The sequence below is a fragment of the Simochromis diagramma genome, unplaced genomic scaffold, assembly GCF_900408965.1.
Source record: "Simochromis diagramma unplaced genomic scaffold, fSimDia1.1 OVJJ01000402.1, whole genome shotgun sequence".
In the NCBI taxonomy this organism is placed as follows: domain Eukaryota; kingdom Metazoa; phylum Chordata; class Actinopteri; order Cichliformes; family Cichlidae; genus Simochromis; species Simochromis diagramma.
Genome location: NW_024386972.1, coordinates 7,095,198 through 7,115,234, shown reverse-complemented (window position 1 = coordinate 7,115,234; position 20,037 = coordinate 7,095,198). Strand labels below are relative to the sequence as shown.

The window sequence follows — 20,037 nt, the reverse complement described above, 5'->3', positions numbered from 1 at the left end:
CTTCACTGTACTCAACCTCCCCCCATACTCTCCATTCTTGAATCCAACTGAAGAGTTCTTCTCTGCCTGGCGCTGAAAGGTCTATGACCGTCATCCCCATCAACGCATAGCCCTTTTACAGGCAATGGAGGAGGCATGTTAGGATATTGACTAGGCATCATGTCAGGCCTGGATACACCATTCCAGAAGATAATTTCCCCGGTGCCTTGGACTAGAGGACATTGCATGTGATGTAGATGAAATTTTGTGGCCGGATCCACAGAGACGACACAATGTAGACTGATTTCTTTTTTTCCTCACTGAAATTACTATTTTGTTTTGACTTGGAAATAAACACTTGTGTTTGTTTTGATGTGTGTGACTAAATACCAGTACTTGAGGTTTGGATCCCTCTGTGTTTACGGACCTATGACAAAAGTATGACCTCAACCTGACATGGCCTACCTTGTGCACAGAAAAGCAAAAGCCAGATGTGGTTTTTATTCATACCATCAGTGTGTAGTTGGTGCATTGTGTGCTTATTAATGTGATGGTGTCATGGTCCCTGTGCCTGCCCAGCCGGCCTCACAGGGCTACACTTGTGTTTTTGCTTTTTCTCTCTCTCCCCTACCTCTCTGCCTGGGCGGAGCTCACAGCTGGCTCCCACCCTTGGCTCACACAGCTGTTGGCGATCAGCTGATCGCCATCAGCTGATTACCGATCTACTATTTGAGGCTGGGTCACAGATCCTCTCATCGCTGGATGATTGAGCTACTGACTTTATCTTCCCGGACCTGTGACCTCCCCGCGGTACGGACGTGTGTGAGTCGGATGTAAGGACGTGAGCGAGCGTGAGAGAGAGAGAGAGAGAGCCTTCCCCTAATCCCTTGGAATCCTGGACTTTCCCCCGTCACTGTATATAGTATTGCACTGGTGTGTAAATAAATCGCGTTCTGATACGTCAACCTGCTCTGCGCTTGAGTCCCTGCTTTCAGTTTGTGACAGATGGCTTGTGTTAACTGTTTGATATAAAAAATACCATTTTTACGAAGGTTTGGAGAGTTATGCAAGGTTTATTAGCTTTTGCAAGACAACTACAATGTTTTGCTGATTTGGTGAAGGGTTTTCTTAGTTGTGTGTAGAGTTTTGCAAAAACAGCCAATAGTTACAAAAAATGTGCATAAGCCATCAGAAAAAACTGTAATGTACTTTGTTTTAGAGAGCAGGGGTTCTTATGAGTAGTTTAGGGTGCTTTTGATTAATGTTTGCAAACTGTTTGTTTAGATCAGCAATTGGCAACCTTTAATATCAAAAGAGTCAAAAAAAATATGTTATACAAAAACAAATCACTTTTTTAAGCATACATGAACATATTGACAACACAAATAGGTGGAAATCTTTAAATCTTCCACCATACTCTGCAGGAACTGTTGATTTCTGATTATTTTCATTGCCACTAGAACAAACGATTTGTTTAGTGGAACAAGAAAATACCTTTTAGCATGTTTAAGGCAACATCTAAACAGAGGAGCTATAAAACTGTGCAGCTACTTTTAGTTCTGCCTTTGTTCATACGTATTTCCCTTAATAGGAAATGAACACAGTAAAAGTAAAGTCAGTGGCTTCAATTTAATGTTGACTAAAGTCCAGCTGCAAATCAAGCACATCGGTGAACTGAAACAGCTCTGTCACACTAGAATGAAAATAGAACAACAACCTTGCGGTGGTATAGTGATTGATTTTTGTGCTGTAAGAAACCAATTGCATGCAGATGCAGCAACCAACTTATCAAGATCGAGCATGCAACACCCTCACACTCTGAGCAACTATTTTACATTGCAAAGGTTTCATTGTGGGAGGCAACCTGTTTTCTCAGTCACAGTCTGACTCACACTGACTGCAAATAATTGCCATCTAATTTATAAATGCAGATAGGCCGATGACAGTCTGTGCTGTTTTTACTCAACTGGTTGTAATCTGGTTATATTCTTATATAAAAGAAATGTCATTTTGCAATTAAATTGCTGTCCTGCCACAACTATGTCACTACATGTGCAACAATTTTATCACAGTAAATCTCCATATTATCGCAAACTGATTGCATGTAATTGCCAACTTGACACCTGTTAGAAGACTGATTCCATCTTATTGCCATTTTATCAGCATCTTGATGCACCAAAAATGACAACTGAGTGTGAGTGGTTGCAGACTTTGTCCCCATCTTTGAAAAGACCATATAAAGTAAAATAAGGGTTGGTATAATTGCAATAGAAGATTCTTGTTTATTTTTTGTAACAACATTTCTTCAGCTTACTTTAACTTGATGTTTTCCCATGATTGTCCAAGCCCCACCTACAAGTGCTCTGCAGCATACAGATTAAGAACCACTTGTTTTAAGAATGGTGCTTTTTTTCTTGTGCTTTTTTGTGCAGATTTAGAAGTTTTAAACATGAGTGAGGCATCTATTGAAGTTAGTTTTCTTACGCTCATCCTTTTCAGGGTCATGGGGGGCTGGGGGGCAACCAGAAAGACAATCATTCACACTCACATTCACACCTATGGGCAATTTAGAGTTACCGATTAACCCAACCCCAATAACTGCATGTTTTGGACTGTGGGAAAATGCCAGTGTGAACCCACACAGGTGGTGGATTCACATCCAGAACCTTCATGCTGGGAGGTGACGAAATTTTTTTGCTATTTTATCATATTAGCCCCCTGATTTCAATTTTTTTTATTTGCATACTACAATAAAAAAATAAAATTCTGAAAGTTGCATTAAAAATAGTTTAAAAGGCCAGTCCACCCAGATTTCAGGTGAACCTTTTTGCAAAGACAATCTTTTATTGAGGCACTTGACACAAGCCATGGAATGTACATATCAAATACAACAAATTTAAGGTCTTTTTCACATTCTTGCATCTGTAAACATGATAAAGATAATACATTCAGACAGTAAGTCCATGTTGTCCCTCATACAGGAGAGACTTGTGAGTGAGGGGAAAAATATCAACACCTCACTCAGAGTAGTGTACAGTACACAACAGCTACACAAAGTGTACAAAACAGCAGTGGAGTCAAATACAAAAACTACTGACCGACTCCCTTTAAAGTAACCCTTCATGCATGAAGAGCGCACGTCTCACAGGAGTGGATCAGCAAAAATAGTAGCATGTAGACAAGCTGCTCATGTGCTCTCATTTGACCTGAAACGCATCTATTTGGTCATTTCACATGTGCGTAAGAGGTAAGTAAACTAGGGTTCAGGCATCTAAGTCTATTTCGCATCACAAGAACACATCTCGACTTTAATAGATATATAGGTACATTATCAGTTAGCAGGCATGTGTGGAAGCAGAGTCTACAGATGTCTGCTTTGGATTATCACACACTAGGATGTAAACATGTACTTCTTGAGAACTACTGGTGGTACTTATGGTCCTTGGCAATCATAAAAATACTTCAGTTTATCTCTTTTTATTCGTGCTCTTTTGTTTTCCCGTCCACTTGGCTCTAAGGAAGTATGTGTAGATGCCTGCTTAGTAAAAACTTCCAACAACAAACCAAACATAGCAAAATATCTCCAGTGTGTGGAGGCGGATAAGGCTGCTGTTGGGCTACAGTTCATCAGCAGGTACAGAATGAGGCTTGGGTATGAAAGCTACGGCTCATGTTTTGAAAGCGCTCACCCTGTTCTCCATGTGGAGCAGCCTCTGCCAAAACTACACCTCTATCCTAAATACAGGGCTCAGCTGGTGCTCACATTAGTAAGGGTTGGTGAATATAAGGCTGTAGTTAAAGGAATACTCCAGCAAAATCTAGATTTTAAGTCTTAAGACATTTTCTGCCTGTTGGCTTGGACTCGTGTTTTGTATCCACAGTGTTTTCTATGCAAATATATAACAAATACTAAGGATTTCCTTTTACTTTTTATAGGTTTCGTTATTTTCCAGAATGTGTAATGGCTCAGTCATACTTGAGTATAAAATAGGATGACAACCTCCTTGCTGCTAAAAAAATATCTGTGATTGCACAATGATTTTTTTTCACATTTAGTAACCGATTGCACCTGGTTACCCAGAGGCTGCGTGTGTAACACTTTCAGCCTGTGGGAGGCTACTGGGAATTGCAAGACAGCTGCACAGGTCACCTGATGGGAGGCAACCTGTCTCCAAACAATCACGGTCCAACTCGGACTGATTGCAATCACTCTCAGACAGATTTCTAACACACTGCAATCAATCCGAGTACGTCTGAGTCAATGAGCACAAGTTCTCTGTGGACTTGAACAAACTCATTGCCAGATCTATTCTGGTCATTTCCTCCTGAGACTCAACTCATTTATTTATGTCCTCTGTAGTGAACACGCAAATCACAAAACATATTAAACTGAAAGATTTCATTCTCAGGACAATATTCCTATACAAAAAGGAAGGTTGCCAAGCAACAGTGTTATTTTGCAGTTAAATAACCGTCCTGCTGCAAATACGGGACTTTTTGTTGAAGAATTTCGGTTTCAAATCTATGAGGTTCTGGGTGGAGTCAGAATGTATGTAGTAAATGTGAATTTCTGATTAATGTGAGTTTCTGTTTATGCAGATGGCAACAAATTTGCAACAGAGGGCAACAGTTACAATTTTTGCCAATTTATCAGAGTTAATTAGCATATCATCACAAACAGCTTTTTTGCTGTCATTAAACTTATTCAGTCACAGATAGCAGATAGACAACAGTCTGACCCATCATGTTGCTGTTTAATCATTGCCTTGATGTACCAAAGTTGGTTTGAAGGTGAAATCTGACTGTAAGATGTGGTCTCGGTCTTTGAAGCAACCATTTCAGTGACAACAAGGTTGCATGTTTTGCTTTTCTTGATGTGACGCTAGCATAAAGAAGGCTTTAAAACACTCTTCAGACCATTATTTGCTATATATGGACATAACTACGCCTGCATAAACTCTTTGTACTGAGCCATATTGTTGAAAACAAAATGTTTTGAAAGTTCTGAGCATGGACAGTGAAATTAGGATTATGCTGCAACATGTGTGACAATGGGGCATTTCAAGCCAACAGGCAGGCAGGTTCATCAAGTTAATGTTTGGTCCACTCTAGACAGCCATTTTTAGAGTATCCCAGAAAGAGTACTGTCAGTCTGTCCTCTTGTTGATTGAATTTATGTTATACATTATGGTCTGGTCCCACCATTTTATACCTGTGTAATTCCAGTGTATTAGCCTGTCCCATTCTGTGGAGTGAGGCTCTCCCAAGGGCAGATGATCTCTTTGGTTCCCACTCTTTCCCGAGAGACAGCTCTGTTCTCCTCATCCTCATCCTCAGACTCAATAGGGTAGATGCGGCACTCCGGAGGAATATCCACTTTGATCTGAAAAAAGCTGAGAAATGTTTCAGAAAAAGACGAGGTCATCAGGGGCTGATCTGATATTATTTGTCACGTTAACAACATAAACTTTTACTTTGTGTACCTTAGTAGCCAAACTAGATACAAAGTCTGCATACACAGCCATGACTAAAATACATACATTGTATGTAATATAACAATATTTACATGTGCTGTGTCAGTTAAATAAATAACTGAATATGAGATGACAGTTTTGACTTCCAGCTTTTATGCAAAGATGTTCCCATCATATTGGTTTTGTAGGAACTGTAGCTCCAATATTGCATATGTATGAATTTTTGCAATAAAAACAAAAATAAATAATTGTATTAAAAATTGAATTTCTTTTTCCTTTCTTGCAATTAACAAATAGTCCTAGTGTCCAAGTTACAGATAACAGCCTCTTCCTCAGGCCTGTTCTACAACTGTTTCACTTCTTGTTTCAGCGCTTCCACCTAAATTTAAAGTAAAATAAGACTCCTGGATTGGAGCGAAAATGATGGAAAACATATGACTTTCAAAGTAAAAGTCCTGCATGACTATCACGTACTTGCCAATCCGTCTGGGCGGAGCCTGACTAGGTTCATCTGGGCTGATTGGCTGTATGCGGCTGCTTGTCCCGGCAGCTGGATTACATTTAGGTGACAAGCTGGCAAACATAGAGGAGGGAGTGCAGCCACGCTTGAGTAGACGACGCAGGGATAGAGCCATGCGAGACTTGGACACGTTCCCTCCTGCAGATGCTCGGGCCTCAGGGTTCCCTTCACTTTCCCCCTCACTGGCTTCCGCTCGCCGCTCAGAGGCAGAGGTGCTGTCTAAGGCCACGCTAATGGGGGACGGACAGGCTGGGGTGTGGGCCAAAAAGGGAAGAGAGGGCGAGGCGTTGGCGGGGTCAGTCATGCCAGAATAGACAGCGAGGTGGGGCACAGGAGTGGTAAAGCGGCACAGCTGTGAGGTCAAAGGGCAAGAGACACAAGTCAGAGGGCATCCAGACAGATAAATACGTGTCTGTGTTTGGAATTTTTTTAGCAGATGCTTCCCTGAATACATCACTATTCTGTTTACAGACCTAACAAGAGACATAACACGCAAAAGGTTTCATAACATCAACTTCATTATAACAATATAGAGTGGGCAAGACATAGGTATGGAGAAGTATCACTTTATGTAACCACAGGAAATTAATATTTAGCCTCCAAGACAATCTCACTGTCCGCTCAAAGTAAAGAAAGGTCTGACCAGCATTCAGCTTTGCTGATTCATGATATTAAAGCTCACATTAGAGCACCACACTTTCATCTCAGAGAGCACAGCACTTTAAAAAACATAACATCTGTAACTGAGTAGGGAAAATGGGCTTTGATAGCGTATCCTGATTTTCCAGCTGTTTTTTGTCCTCAGGCTGACATACCCCTGGGACAAATGACTCAGTGCCTATGATGTCATAACAGTGAGTCCTGCTCCAGATGGAAAAACAATAACAACTTCTTAGTTTTAAGTGATGACGATAACAGTCATCACTTTTATCATCAACCCATGATATCAGTGTTGGTCTCAAAACCCCACAGTGCTGCGATGATTACCCGAGATCTTCATAATGTGTTATCCCATTTGCCTATGATGCCGTTTCTTGTCTGTCGACTTCAAAGTATTTTAAAATATGTTCTCCCCACTCTGCACAATTGTTTGCAGGTGCCTTGCCTGAGGCACATAAATCTGCTTTTGCAATACTGATAAAAATTTTCCAGAATATTCTTACGAGCTATCACAGGGTCGGCAGTAGCCCAGGAGATTTTTGATTCTAGCTCTCACTGTTGCTTGTTGCCTGCAGCATTTTAATTTTACTTTAAATGGATATCCAACCTAAGCATCACAGGCATTGTGAATGGAGGCACGTTTCTGTTTTATTAGCTAAATCCAGAATTTTTTTTTCTTGCCAAATAAATTTGTAGTACACTCCTTTTAACTTGTTTTGCCCTTAGCTTCAGTTTCCTATTGTTTAACTCTGCTTTTTAGCAAAGGGAAATGTAAGCTATAAAAATATAACGGCAATGCTCATCAGTTTTGATAGGTGGAGAACCATACCTCACTCTATGGTGGAAAAATGCTGTTTTAATAAGTTAATATGCATTTTAATATCATCTCAATGATCAAGCTGTAGAAACAAGCGTATGTTTACAACAAGTGCAAATGGTTAAGTAAATTTGCAAACTTATGTTGGTCTTAACTTTGCACTTTCGCATCACAAAAAAGCAGGTTTTGAAAGAAAGAAACAATGTAAGGGAGGAAGGAAGGAAGGAAGGAAGGAAGGAAGAAAGGAAGGAAGGAAGGAATTGGAATGCATTGCGCTACGATCTAATTAAATGGAAAAATGAAAACGGTGAATAAATGACGGCTTAAGTCCAAACACATAAGTATGAGGTGGTTTTATGAATGTTTTATTACCTTATGACTGATAACAAAGACAACTCAAAACATACTAAACAACAGTGAATGCACAGAGATGGACAGCACAGTAAATGTATCATGACAAACAAAAAAGCAGACAACACTTACAGCTTACATGGACGTAAATGTCAGCGATGACAATAGATGGCTATTTGTCTTCTTCTTGTAGTAAGTTATTAACATGAGTTGCAAAAAAAGGTTGGTTCAGATTTTGAAACATGCTTTTCCAAAGACGTCAAACGTGTGACTCACACAGAAATATAAAGTATGTTTACATAGAGCCTGATCGATATACGATTTTTAAGACCGATATGTGTTGATTTGAAAATCGAATATTTTGACACATATCCTAAAATCTATCTATGCAGCATCAATGCACAAACATGATTAAAGTTGTTATGAGGCACAACAACTTCAATTCTTTAAATTTTAAAAATTTTATTTATCAGTCATGACCAATATTGATACCAATAGATCAGCAAACAGCTAATTTCAGCAGATATATCAGCACGCTGATAAATTAGCTGGGCTCTTGTCTATGACTCTTCACTGAAAGGTCTAATAGCAACATATTATAGATGTTTTCTAATTTATTATATAACATTATATCCTGTCTAAACATATAATGTATTACATGTATTATATGTAACTATTATAGCAATTAGACAAATAAAATTAGTCATTTTTAACTGAGGTGCGACGAGGAGGCGCCTCTTTGCCCTGTTGGCTGAGTTTGCTCATGACCTGTGTGATGTCAACAGGGGCACTGGCGGCCATCTTGGCCTTTTGCTCCTGCTCCTGTTGCCGGATGACGATGGGACTGAGACTGGGCCGTCTGTTTCTTGCATTTTGCTCCAACTGGGAGTCACTGGGATGATGTATGGGGAGGGGAAAAGAAACAGGAACAAGGTAAGAGTTGAAAGTTGAAAATTCAGGATTGTCTTTAAGAGTACGGAGGAGACGAGAAAATTTGAGGTTTATGTTATATATTTGTTAGGGTTGTTTAGACTGCAACATTCCTCTTTGCTGTGACTAAGACGTATTTTCTGTTAGTCAAACTAAAACCTTCAAATAAATCTTCCAACAATGTCTGAGAAAAGCTCCACAAATTCAATGCAAAAAGTGCCTCTTACCTGAACTTGTGTTCCTCGGGACATACGGCCTTCTTCGTTGTTTCCTTAAACACTGGAGATTTTAGGTATCGGCCATATGAGTCCTGCAAAATGCAAAATGCTATCAGTTGGTCCAGTGAGTTGGTCTCTTACAGGTACAGATACAATGCCACCGTTCCCTTGTGATTTAACCATAGACATCCAGGTCTGAAAAGTGAACCCAATGCAGAAGTGCCTTAAACTTCCTTTCTTTACAGTGGCCAGCAGGGGGCACCTCATCTGGTCACAAAGTTCATATTGTATAAAGGTCAATGAGAACATTATCCTGCTACTTAATCATTTATGACACCAGTTAACATTTTTTTGTGAGTTTATGGTCTCAATAAAAGTCTAATCTGATACTTTGTGATGTTTAGTTTCAAATCATGCTCCCATTTAGAGCAAATTACACACGTTGCTATAGCATGGGCATGCATAGCGCCATCAGCTCCACAGTCAGCTCAAACCAAAATCCAAAAAGGTATTTTAATCTATGCAGTCTCTGCACTGATCACACCTACTGACATGTTTACTGACCTTCTTCATGAGCATGTAGATGTGAGTCTGGGCTGCATCCAGGACGTATCTGTGTGGGTGTTTCAGACCTTTCACTGTGATTTCCATCGTCTTTCCATCGATGTTGATCCATCGTGGAGCACCGCGTGCCAGGAAAGTCCTGAGATCAATGAAAGTGGGAGGAATGAAGAGGAAATGCTTTGACACTTACATGGAAAAACCTCAAAAGCCAGATAAAAACTTCTTCTTCAGTAAAGATGTGAGAAAAAAAAATATCCACTGCATTGTTTTCATCATTGAATCATCAGTTAAAGTAACACTATACTTGCAGGTAAAGTTCACTACATGCAAAGTTTAGATTTAAACTGTAATTAATCTAAGGCGTATTATTTCTGGATGATGGCAACCAAAATTTGTATTAATTCTCAGTTTTATTTTAAGTTTTAATCTTTAATCTCTACTAATTAAAAATAATTGAGTGAATTTAATGTTAAAAATAAAAATTAAAAACTCTGAATGTCCAACATGTATTTGTGTCACTATTAAACTAATAAATATAACTATTAAAGAGTCATAAATCACTGTCAGTAAACATAGTTGGCGATTTTTAAATCAAATAATACTTTCTTCTCCACTGTCTTCAATATTTACCAGAAGACTAATATATTCTTCAAGAAGTTCTTACTTGTAGATCTGCTCTGCTTTCTCTTTCATTGTTGCAGCAGCGCCCCACTTCAGATCCTCACAACCTTCCCAGAATGCCAAGTTCTCACCTGAGTAGGTTTAGAGAAAATAACCAGATATAAACTCAGATTATTCCTAACCCCTTCCACTGAAGGAAAGCTTAACATCAGGACCAACAGTGACTTTAAATTGCACCAGACTATCATACCGCTGAACTCTTTCTTTAGGAACAGTCTGAAGTCATCTCGTCCTCGAGGGTCTGAAAGGAGCTCTCCAAAGCTGAACGTCCACCTCTCCACACGCATTTTAGTGGGTATTTCCACACTGTGCCGCACAGATAACAAAAACAAAATATTCTTAATTATTGTCCAAAATCAGTGATTTCTATAAGTATAATCATCTTACGCACTTGGGCATATTCAAAGCCCAGTATGTGACGTCATCAGTGAGCCAGGGGTTGCTGGGAAGACACTTGGACAGAAAAGGGTCGTGGCCTTTATAAGTGGCGCAGTATTTCACCAACCTGCAGTGGAGGGAAAAACACGTCACCATCGACCGCACTGAAGGAAAATAACGTCTTTAACCATTAATGATGCAGCCACACAGAAACAGTAAAGCAAGTGCAGCCAAGCCCACAGGAGGCATAACTCACATTATCTAATCCCTCATCAGTCAGAGAACAGCAAATACACTTGACAATACATGTTTGTCTACTGTGAAGATTCTCATTTTCTTTTTATTTGCTGGAAAGACACGTGGGAAATATGTCAAAGATTCAAGTGAACTTTCTACTAGCTAGCCACTGAGCTAGCTACTTATCATATAATCAGGGCCAGTATTTTTCTTTTTTTACTGAGAAACTGAGACTGTTGTGGAGGGCTCCACCAATAAGCTTAAGCAGCCCTCCACAACGGTCCCACTTTCTCATCAGCTTTAACCTGTCTGACCTTTACAGATCACTCAGTGGGGTTATGCTGAAACTAATGTGCGTGTGTTACTTTAAGGCATACAGCTAATGGAGCAGCCAGGGTATAGGAGGGGTACTGGTTTGCTACAGATAGTAGCGAGCTTCTTATATGAGGGACTGTCTTACGCGCCAATGGACACTGATGATTTCACTCTGGGGCGCATGATGGACTGCTGGGTGAAAATCATCTACAGGGAGAGAAATGACAGCCAGAATAACACAGAGCTGCCACTATACGTGATCAATAAAACATCCGAGTGAGTAGAAAAAAACTTACGATCCTCTCGTAGTCATCGGGTGTTTTTGCCTGAGGAAAAATGTATTAAAAGTATGAGTACAGATAATAAGCCATATACTTTATGACTTCACAGTTAGGACACTGTATGTATTTCTGCACAGAAAAAGCACTGTTTTATACATCACTTCTTTATCATTGTTGGACTCATGATGAACACTTGTGAACACTAACCTTCAACATCATTTCACAACCTGAGCTGAGATTCAGGTACTTTTTTTTGTTAGCGAGTATTATAGCAAGTGCATTTGTGAGGTGATGTGAGTGTGTGCAGATGTGTTCACAACCAGCTTAAAAGTCTGGGATTTGAAAACATAGCCGTAGGAAATGCCTGCAGAGAAGAAGAAAGGAAAAGAGAAGGCCTTAATTTTAATAAAAGAAAACAGCATACATATCATTTACTGTACCTGCATTAATGCATTAAAGCTTCTTATGGGATATAAGCTGATTGAAAGGAATTATGTTCATGCGGGTCAGGCAGAGACTCACCTGTTACCTCGTGTGCATTTGGATCTATTAGTCTTTCCAGTCCATAGTCCATGGCACTCACAGTCCCTGGCTACATACACATCAACAAAAGAGAATTACACAGTGTTTACCAAAGGACTAATTAATTAAAGCAGATGGCTGTTTTATAATGCTAATCATCAGCGGATAATGTGTCGTACTTCACATGGCCATCTCAAACAAGAAGAGGCCAATCACCAAATTCACTCTTGGTCATTATGAATACATCTTCAAGTACTTTATTTGTTTCCCACGAGGGGCTTTAAAATGCATTAACTTTAAATCACATTTAGCAGTCATTACGATCAATCTGAACCTGTAAGATGAAGTTTTAAGGACAGCATATGTTATTTACATCAAGGTGTCATTATATTTATTTTTCAACATGAAACATCTGTTTCTGCTTTTATTGAATACTGATTTTTTTTAGAAAAGGTCAAAAGTTTCTTCCTTTTTAAATTGTGCATCTTAAATTAAGAGTATGCATATCTGATTTAGTATTTAGAAGGAATGAAATGCTTGAAGGCTGGAAGATGGAAGAAATATCTATCCTTTTTGTCTGAAAAGCTTTAAAATACACAAACCAACAAATGCAAAGCAGTTAATACTCTGATTTTGTAAGTATCAATCGGCCACAGCATTTAAACTTCCTGTCTAATACTGTGTCAGCAGACACCGGAGCCCCTTTTGTGTCTGACAGCAGGACGTTTGATCGAACCGGGATTTAAGAACTTCGGATGGGTTAGTTGTAGTTGTACCTCAAAATTCCTGGCAGAACTTGACCTATCAGCTTTTAACGTTGGTAGCTGATTAATATATAATAAAAGCCGCTGGTTGCTTTATTTTACAGCATGCATATGGAAATCTCAACTGAGGGATTGACAACAGAGCACCCTTGCAGCGATAACTCATGTGCCATGAGACACAAATTAGTGCCAGTGCCAGTGACCCTCATTAGGTCAAAGTCTTCTGTGCATACACTATATTGCCAAAGGATTCACTCACCCATCCAAATTATTTAATTTCAGGTGTTCCAATCACTTCTGTGGCCACAGACATAAAATCAAGCACCTGGCGTGTAGACTGCTTCTGCAAACACTCACAGATCTTAGGAACTCAGTGAATTCCAGCGTGGTACTGTGATAGGATGCCACCTGTACAACAAGTCAAGGCATGAGCAGGCAGAGTGGGGTCAGCAGATACTGAGGTGCATAGTGTACAGAGGTCATGAACTTTCTGCAGAGTCGAGCACTACAGACCTCCAAACTTCACGTGTGCCTTCAGATGTGCTCAAGAACAGCATGTAGAGAGATTCATGGAATGGATTTCCAATGCTGAGAAGCTGCATTCAAGCCTTACGTTACCAAGTACAATAGAAAAGCGTCATATGCAGTGGTGTGAAGCATGCCCAACCTACACGTGCTCTCTGGAATGATGAATCATGCTTCTCTGTCTGGCAATACAATGGATAAGTAGTTCCAGTGAAAGGAACTGTTAATGCTTCAGCATACCAAGAAAATTCTGGACAATTTCATGCTCTCAAGCTTGGCAATAGTCCCTTCCTGTTCCAACATGACTGTGCACCAGGGCACAAAGCAAGATCCATAAAGCGATTCTGGTGTGGAAGAACTTGACTGGCCTGCAGAGTCCTAATCCAAAAGAACACCTTTGGAGCAGAGACCAGGAGCTAGGCCTTCTGATCCAACATCAGTGTCTGACCTCACAAATGGGATTCTGGAAGAATGGCCAAAGGTTCCCATAGACACACTCATAAACTTTATAGAAAACCTTCCAAGAAGAGTTGAAACAGTTATAGCTTCAGAGGATGGGCCGACATCATAATAAACCCTGTGGCTTAAGAATGGGATGTCACTCAAGTTCATACGCATGTGAATGCAGACAAGCAAATACTTTTGGCAATATAGTGTACCTCACTTCTGAAAGGACACAACACAAGTCACAGAGCACAGGCTACAACGTGCTACATTACTGAAAAGGTCACCAGTAGTCAACACAATATTCTTCCTAAAGGCTGAAGTCATAAACAATGAAAAACACAACTGTTTAACATTACGCACTTAACTGTGTTTTTATTATGGCCCTACTTTATATGATGTGACCATATAGTTTATGGTGACATATATTATGCAACCAGAACTTCAGAAAGACATATTTCTGCAATATGAGAGATGTTTGTGCAGGAAAATCCCAGTAGATCAGCAGTTTCTGAAGTGAGAATATCCTCAAACATCTTTGCACCTAATCAAATGACTGCAAACCAATTAACTCATGGGAAACACATGGGTCTTTGGTTGGGAGCTGTCACTGTCTTTGGTAACTGTTCTAGCTGTAATCCAGCATCACAGCACAAGAAGCTCGATGTGCACAAGGTGCAAACCACTGTACCACTTTCTCCCATGCAGTGTGAAATATTAATCAGTTGTGCCCTTTTCCTCTGACTGGACATGCAGTGGTAATGAGACATCATGGGTAGAGATAATGAGATACCCTGGGAAGTATTGCAGTGTGGTGCAATTTACTTTCTTACTTCTCTGTTTACCTGAAATGTACCAATATCTGCTGTTTACTGTTCAGGCTTGATAACTATATCTGTGCGTGTATGCTTATATTATCTCATGTTGTGGGGACATAAATGTGTTTATATAATCACATAGTGAGGCCCAGCTCCTTTTGGTGGCAAAAAGCCATTCTCATTCACGCAAATCATAAAGGACTTGGTTGAGTGACGGCTAGTCTAAGTCTTCAAATATAAATTCACAAACGTCTTCTGTAGTGATGGAAACATGCCTGTGTGTGATCTCACCGGAGGTCTATGAACCACCCAGTAGGCTCTCTCCTGACAGTCAAACACCACACGGTCCGGTTTCTTTCTCTCCTTCGCAGCTCTAAAACCCAACCCAAACACAGAGAGTCGTAACACATTGTTACCCTTAACGCTTCCCGACATCACTGAGCTTCCTGCACACCCACCTATACTGCTCTTTAGCTTGCATCACTATAAAATCCCATTTATGATTCATCCACTTGTGAAGATGGTTGTACTGCTCCTGAGGACATAAAACAACACCTCAGTAAATGCCAATAGAGAAAATTAATTGCCGTGGGATTCGTGTCCAATTCTCACCTGCTCGTGCAGCTCCAGGATTCCTTTCTTACGTATGTTTCTTTTTGCCAGGTAGATTGCTTCAGTAACAAAAACATAGATGGATGTTAACGGTAAGTGATTCTTGGTAACAGGATGCATTCAGATACACTCACCATAATCTGTATCCTCAACAGGCCACTGCTGTGTGGGCCAGAAATATGGTGTCTGCAAACAATGAAGGGCAGAGGTGATGATTAGCAGTAAGCGTTTTTGTGAGTGGGATTCATTTCTTGCAGATTTAAAGGTGTTTTTTGTTGGTTGTTTTCAATTTGCAGTCATTCAGGAAACTAAAGCCAGACTAATTTGGGGTTTCACATCATAAAATAAATACGACGGAAATTGGTTTTACCTCGCTTTAGTGGTTTTTGTGTCTTGTAATGGTAAACTCTTTTATTATCTAATCATTGAGTGTTACAGCAGAGATGCTAAACCCATTACAGAAAATCTGGCACATGCCGCTTTCTGGAACCAATTTACCAATGGGAAATTACCATGGTCAATAATGTTGATAAAATGAATCAGTTAATATATTAAAAATAATGACTGAATGCAGAATTAAATATGTATATCACACTGAAAAAAAATCTCTCAAAAAACTAAAAATATCCCCAAATTTTTCTGACAGTAAATTCTAATTTTTACCAAAATGTACGGGCATTTCTATGTATTGTAAAAATGCAATGCATAGTGAAAAACATCCATAAAAAGTAATGTGGAAAATTCCTTTATTTTAAAAATGGTGAATGTTTTTACAAAGATGTTTTTTTTTTTTTATTATTTCAGTGTAGGGCCTTTCTGTTATTTTTTTGAAGAACAAAAAAAGTATTTAAAAAAAACCAATATTCTGCACTGAAAAAATGCAGCACTATTTTAAACTGAAGGAATTTTCCATTTAATTTTTACACATTTTTGAAAATAAAGGTTTCTCACATTTTTACATTTCTGGGTGGACAAACTTGCAGGAAGTGCATGATTTTACTTCACAAAGCTCGATCATCTTACATGATATACCTACATAATTATTCTTAGAAGTTGCTATGTGCTCAGGCTAAGAGACACAGCAACTTTCTAACCTTTACATCAAATGAATTTGATGTACTGATGTGTTTTTATCACAATCTTTTAGGCTTTGCACCTAATAAATTAGCAACTGCTCTGTCGTTTTCTGTTTTCTTGTAAGTAAACAACAGTCACACTTAAATGACCTTTGCAAGCATTTCAGTTTACATTGCATTTTTTGCATGAGTTGTGGAGTCACTAGATAGCAGGAACAGGACTGCACACTATGTGTGTTTCTGCATGACTATGTGCATCCCTTTTTGCATGTTAACAACACGCAAAAACACTGTTCAGTGTGCAACAATGAAAACTAAATCTTCCCATAGCCAGAAATACTGTTTTGGAAGATCGTTTGGCTTTGCTGCAGCTGAGATTTTGACTAAGCTCTAAAATGTCGTGTGTTTACCTGGAAGCGATACAGGGATGCATCTGGTTTGACTACTAAACGCTTGTGGTCTTGTATAGGGTAGATGTATCCTAACGCCACCAGCATGGAGCCAAAACTCCTCGCCTCTGAATAAAAAAGACAGATTTGCTATAAATGAGGTTCTATCACCAATTTTCACTGTCAGCTAACATGATAACATCCTAAAACTGTCTTCTTTTTATCAAGACACACACTTTGAACTTGGATGGCATCAGCTGCCTGATCTCTCACCTTGTGCATCGATTTGGAATCTGTCTGCTAACCACACAACTATGTCTTCACCTGAGGAAAAAGGACTCAAGGTCAGAAGTAACAAAGAATCTATGGAAATAAACAACACTAGTCAAAAGGGCAGCGTGAACAGCAAACAACTTTAAATATACTGTATGTTATACTGTAAGATATAATATAATATACTGTAAGAGAGACATGGAAGGAGAAAAGGGAGGAGGAGAAGGATGACAAGTGAAGAAGAGAGAAAATGACAGAAAGGCAAAGGAAAGAAACAAGAGGAAGAAAGAAACTAAAAAAGGAAAGGAAAGGAAAGCTTGTGAGATGAAAGAAAGGGGGAAAGGGGGAGGAAAAGGAAACAGGAAAAGCAAAGGAATCAGAGATGGAGAGAAAACAAAACAGCAAAGAAAGTGAGAGAGGGAAGTGGAGAGAGCAGCAGAGAAGAAGCCTTTGGTATGTTTTCATTCATTCAGCTGCAGGCATTCAAAGCTTGCAGGTGACGTAGAAGTCTGGGTTCCCTCTCTTCTCCTCCTCCACCACCTACTGCCTGCATTCCTCTTGCTTCGGGCTCTACATGTTTGTTTCCTCTCGCCTGCTCAATCATCATCCTCCTCCTTCACCTCCTACTTCTTCCCTCTCTCTGTCTCTGAGACCATGGGGTTGTCATGGAGATGAAATCTGTAGCTCCAACACCGTGGTATCCTCTGGCGAGGTTGTGCAGGTACAGTCACTCAACGAGCCGCTGGATAAAAATCAAGCCACTGTAGTGTATGTGAGAGTGTTTGTGTCCACTTTACCAGTAATAGCATGTGGTATTGTGGTGATAACCAGTCTCTGAGGCTGTAGCTTCACTCCCGTTGTGGGGTCCTGCATCTCGAGGACCACCTTTTCCGCCTGCACAAAAAAAGGTTGTGAGGAGGTGTCACATCAGAGCTCACAGTGTAGGTTTTTGGGGCAGCAGATTTGATTGTAAATCCTAAATTTTGATCAGTGAAATTCACATGACGGTGATGATGATCATTAGTGTAACCTCGAGCATGCACAGCATTACCATTAACCTCTTTTCTACTTAATGAAAGGCAGAGAAAGCTGCATTAAACTGTGTCTCACTGATTAAAAAAGGGCAAATTTCCCCCCTGGGATGTTAAGGCTCGATGTGTAAGCTTGTAATTAATACTTCCTATCAGACAAATGCCGAATGATTCGGTTTCTGTGTCTCTCCAAACAACTGTTCAGCTTTTTAGTCCAATGACTGGATTACAGTTTTAATGCTGCATTAGAAAGTGGTGAGAAGCGAGATGACGGGATTGTTTCAAGCCCTGATCTCATGGCTTTTGTTTGGCTTGTGTGGGAGGTTTGTGATGACTCACTGCCCTCTAAACAGTTTTTCAGCCATCATACCATCTGATCCCAGAGCTCCCCCACAACTTAGGTGTGTACGGCAGAGGAAGAACTCCTGTAGTACATTAATTCACTTTATGTGTGCGTGTGTGTGTGTATGCGTGTGTGAGAGAGAAAGAGAGATAGAGTGTGTTTGTAGCTGACTCCTGGGTCTTTTTGAAGTGGCTTTGTGCTTTGAAGTCAACCTGGAGAGGCTATAAGCCCCAGACTGAGCTGGACCAAAGTGGGCTTTCATTGACCAAAACACAAAGTTCTCCAGGAAATGGATTCTGTGTGCATTCCCCTGGAGAGAGGGTGGACACTGTGTGAGTGCTACATCTGGAAGCTCATGTCTTGATTTTTTCCTTCCATTTATTTATTTATTTTTTCTAATGTTAAAACATTCTCTTTGGTGACCATCCAACTGAATTTTAAATATGAGATGATGAATGAAGGACTGCTCTGGCTGGCCTCACACACACACACACACACACACACACACACACACAATTCACACAGCGCCTGGATTAACTTCTTTCCAGCAGCTGGTTGGTGTAGATGGAGGTATTGATACTGATCCAGGCCTAATGCTTATTAAACAGAACGACCTTATCACAGTGAAAAGGTTGAAACAGAACACAGTCTGACAGCTATATAGAGTGTAAGGGGGAAGCTGACATGACATCTGATTTACAGTATGTTGACATCATTCTGAAACATGAGTATATGAATAACATCTCTAATAACCCTTAATAACTAAAGTCCATATTATTAAAGAAATGCATGTTTGCTATTGGGTTTCCCTAAAGCTTGTTGTAGTCCAAATGGTACCTGTGGGTTTTAATCCTTAACGGAATGACCATCCTTAATAAATCTATTCAATGAAAGCATTGGGATTTCCAGAGAATATTATAGATTATTATAGTGCAAATGCCAACAACAGCCTGGGTTTGTGAGGTTCCTGTAAGCCAATACAGTCCAAGCATTGCGTTAGAGAATTTATACAAGTCACTAATGATGCGTCTGCAGCAGGTATAATCTATAAGCCTGTGCTCTGGTTTACATCATCTAATGTAAGCTGTGCAGCCCACCTTTTTGAGACAAGCCATCCGTGGTCGGTACCTCTGTCCATGATCCCGGAGAACGTTTCGGATGGTCATGTTGTGTGATGCTTTGCACCGCTCTCTCTCTCACACACACACACATACAACACTGCTGCCGCCTGTGAGAGCCCTGTGTGTCGTGTGGGGATGCTTGAGGGGAAGTGCAACACTGATCGATGGTGATGTTGCCTTCAAATGTCCCCCCCTAAACCTCTCACTTGGAAAAACGGAAACTGTTAATGTGCCAATATTTTATCATTTTTAAATTGAATTAGGATTAAATTACCCGTGTGGCACTTCAGGCACGTAATAAAAAGTTGACAGTTCCAATAAGAGTAACAAAGAATTGTCTAAAATAGGTTTAAGTAATTGCAATGTGAAGCCGTTTTAGTTAAATATAGGCAATAATGTAGTGTTCTTTATCTCATCAATGCTATAAACGCAAAGACAGAAGGTCAAATACATCCACTTTCACAAAACCAAGTTATTTTCCGTCAAGATTTCAAATTTTATTGTTCTTCAGCAGAGCGTTCAACTGCAGATAGCAATATTTCCTGCAGTCTCTGAAAGCAGCATGTCTAAAAGTGTGAAACGAATCAACCAATCGGAGCGCGTCTTTTTTTTTCAACGTGTTTCTATACTGCACCAGTAGAGGGCGACATGCCACCACCGGTCAACTCTCCTTTTTTCCTTCATATTTATTTTAATGTTAATTATGAAAACTTT

The 20,037-nt window shown here is 39.8% G+C and overlaps 1 protein-coding gene across 2 annotated transcripts; it reads right to left on the bottom strand.

Moving 5' to 3' along the window:
• Positions 1-1,668: 1,668 nt before the first annotated feature.
• On the bottom strand, positions 1,669-19,688 carry LOC120737954 (regulator of G-protein signaling 9-like). Of its 2 annotated transcripts, XM_040038915.1 has the most exons (19): positions 19,300-19,688; positions 17,626-17,722; positions 16,829-16,879; positions 16,577-16,683; positions 15,225-15,276; positions 15,091-15,149; positions 14,937-15,013; positions 14,770-14,851; positions 11,935-11,997; positions 11,421-11,450; positions 11,270-11,331; positions 10,586-10,699; positions 10,385-10,500; positions 10,178-10,265; positions 9,514-9,652; positions 8,959-9,041; positions 8,570-8,693; positions 5,928-6,325; positions 1,669-5,372 (listed from the first exon to the last, which is right to left on the bottom strand). In XM_040038915.1, the coding sequence occupies exons 1-19, from the start codon at positions 19,366-19,368 to the stop codon at positions 5,210-5,212; spliced, it is 1,974 nt and encodes a 657-aa protein (XP_039894849.1). In that variant the 5' UTR covers positions 19,369-19,688; the 3' UTR covers positions 1,669-5,209. The 2 variants fall into 2 exon arrangements, with proteins under 2 accessions (XP_039894849.1, XP_039894851.1); XM_040038917.1 differs by lacking the exons at positions 1,669-5,372; positions 5,928-6,325 and having other exon boundaries at positions 6,344-8,693; positions 19,300-19,629.
• Between the last annotated feature and the right edge of the window lie 349 nt (positions 19,689-20,037).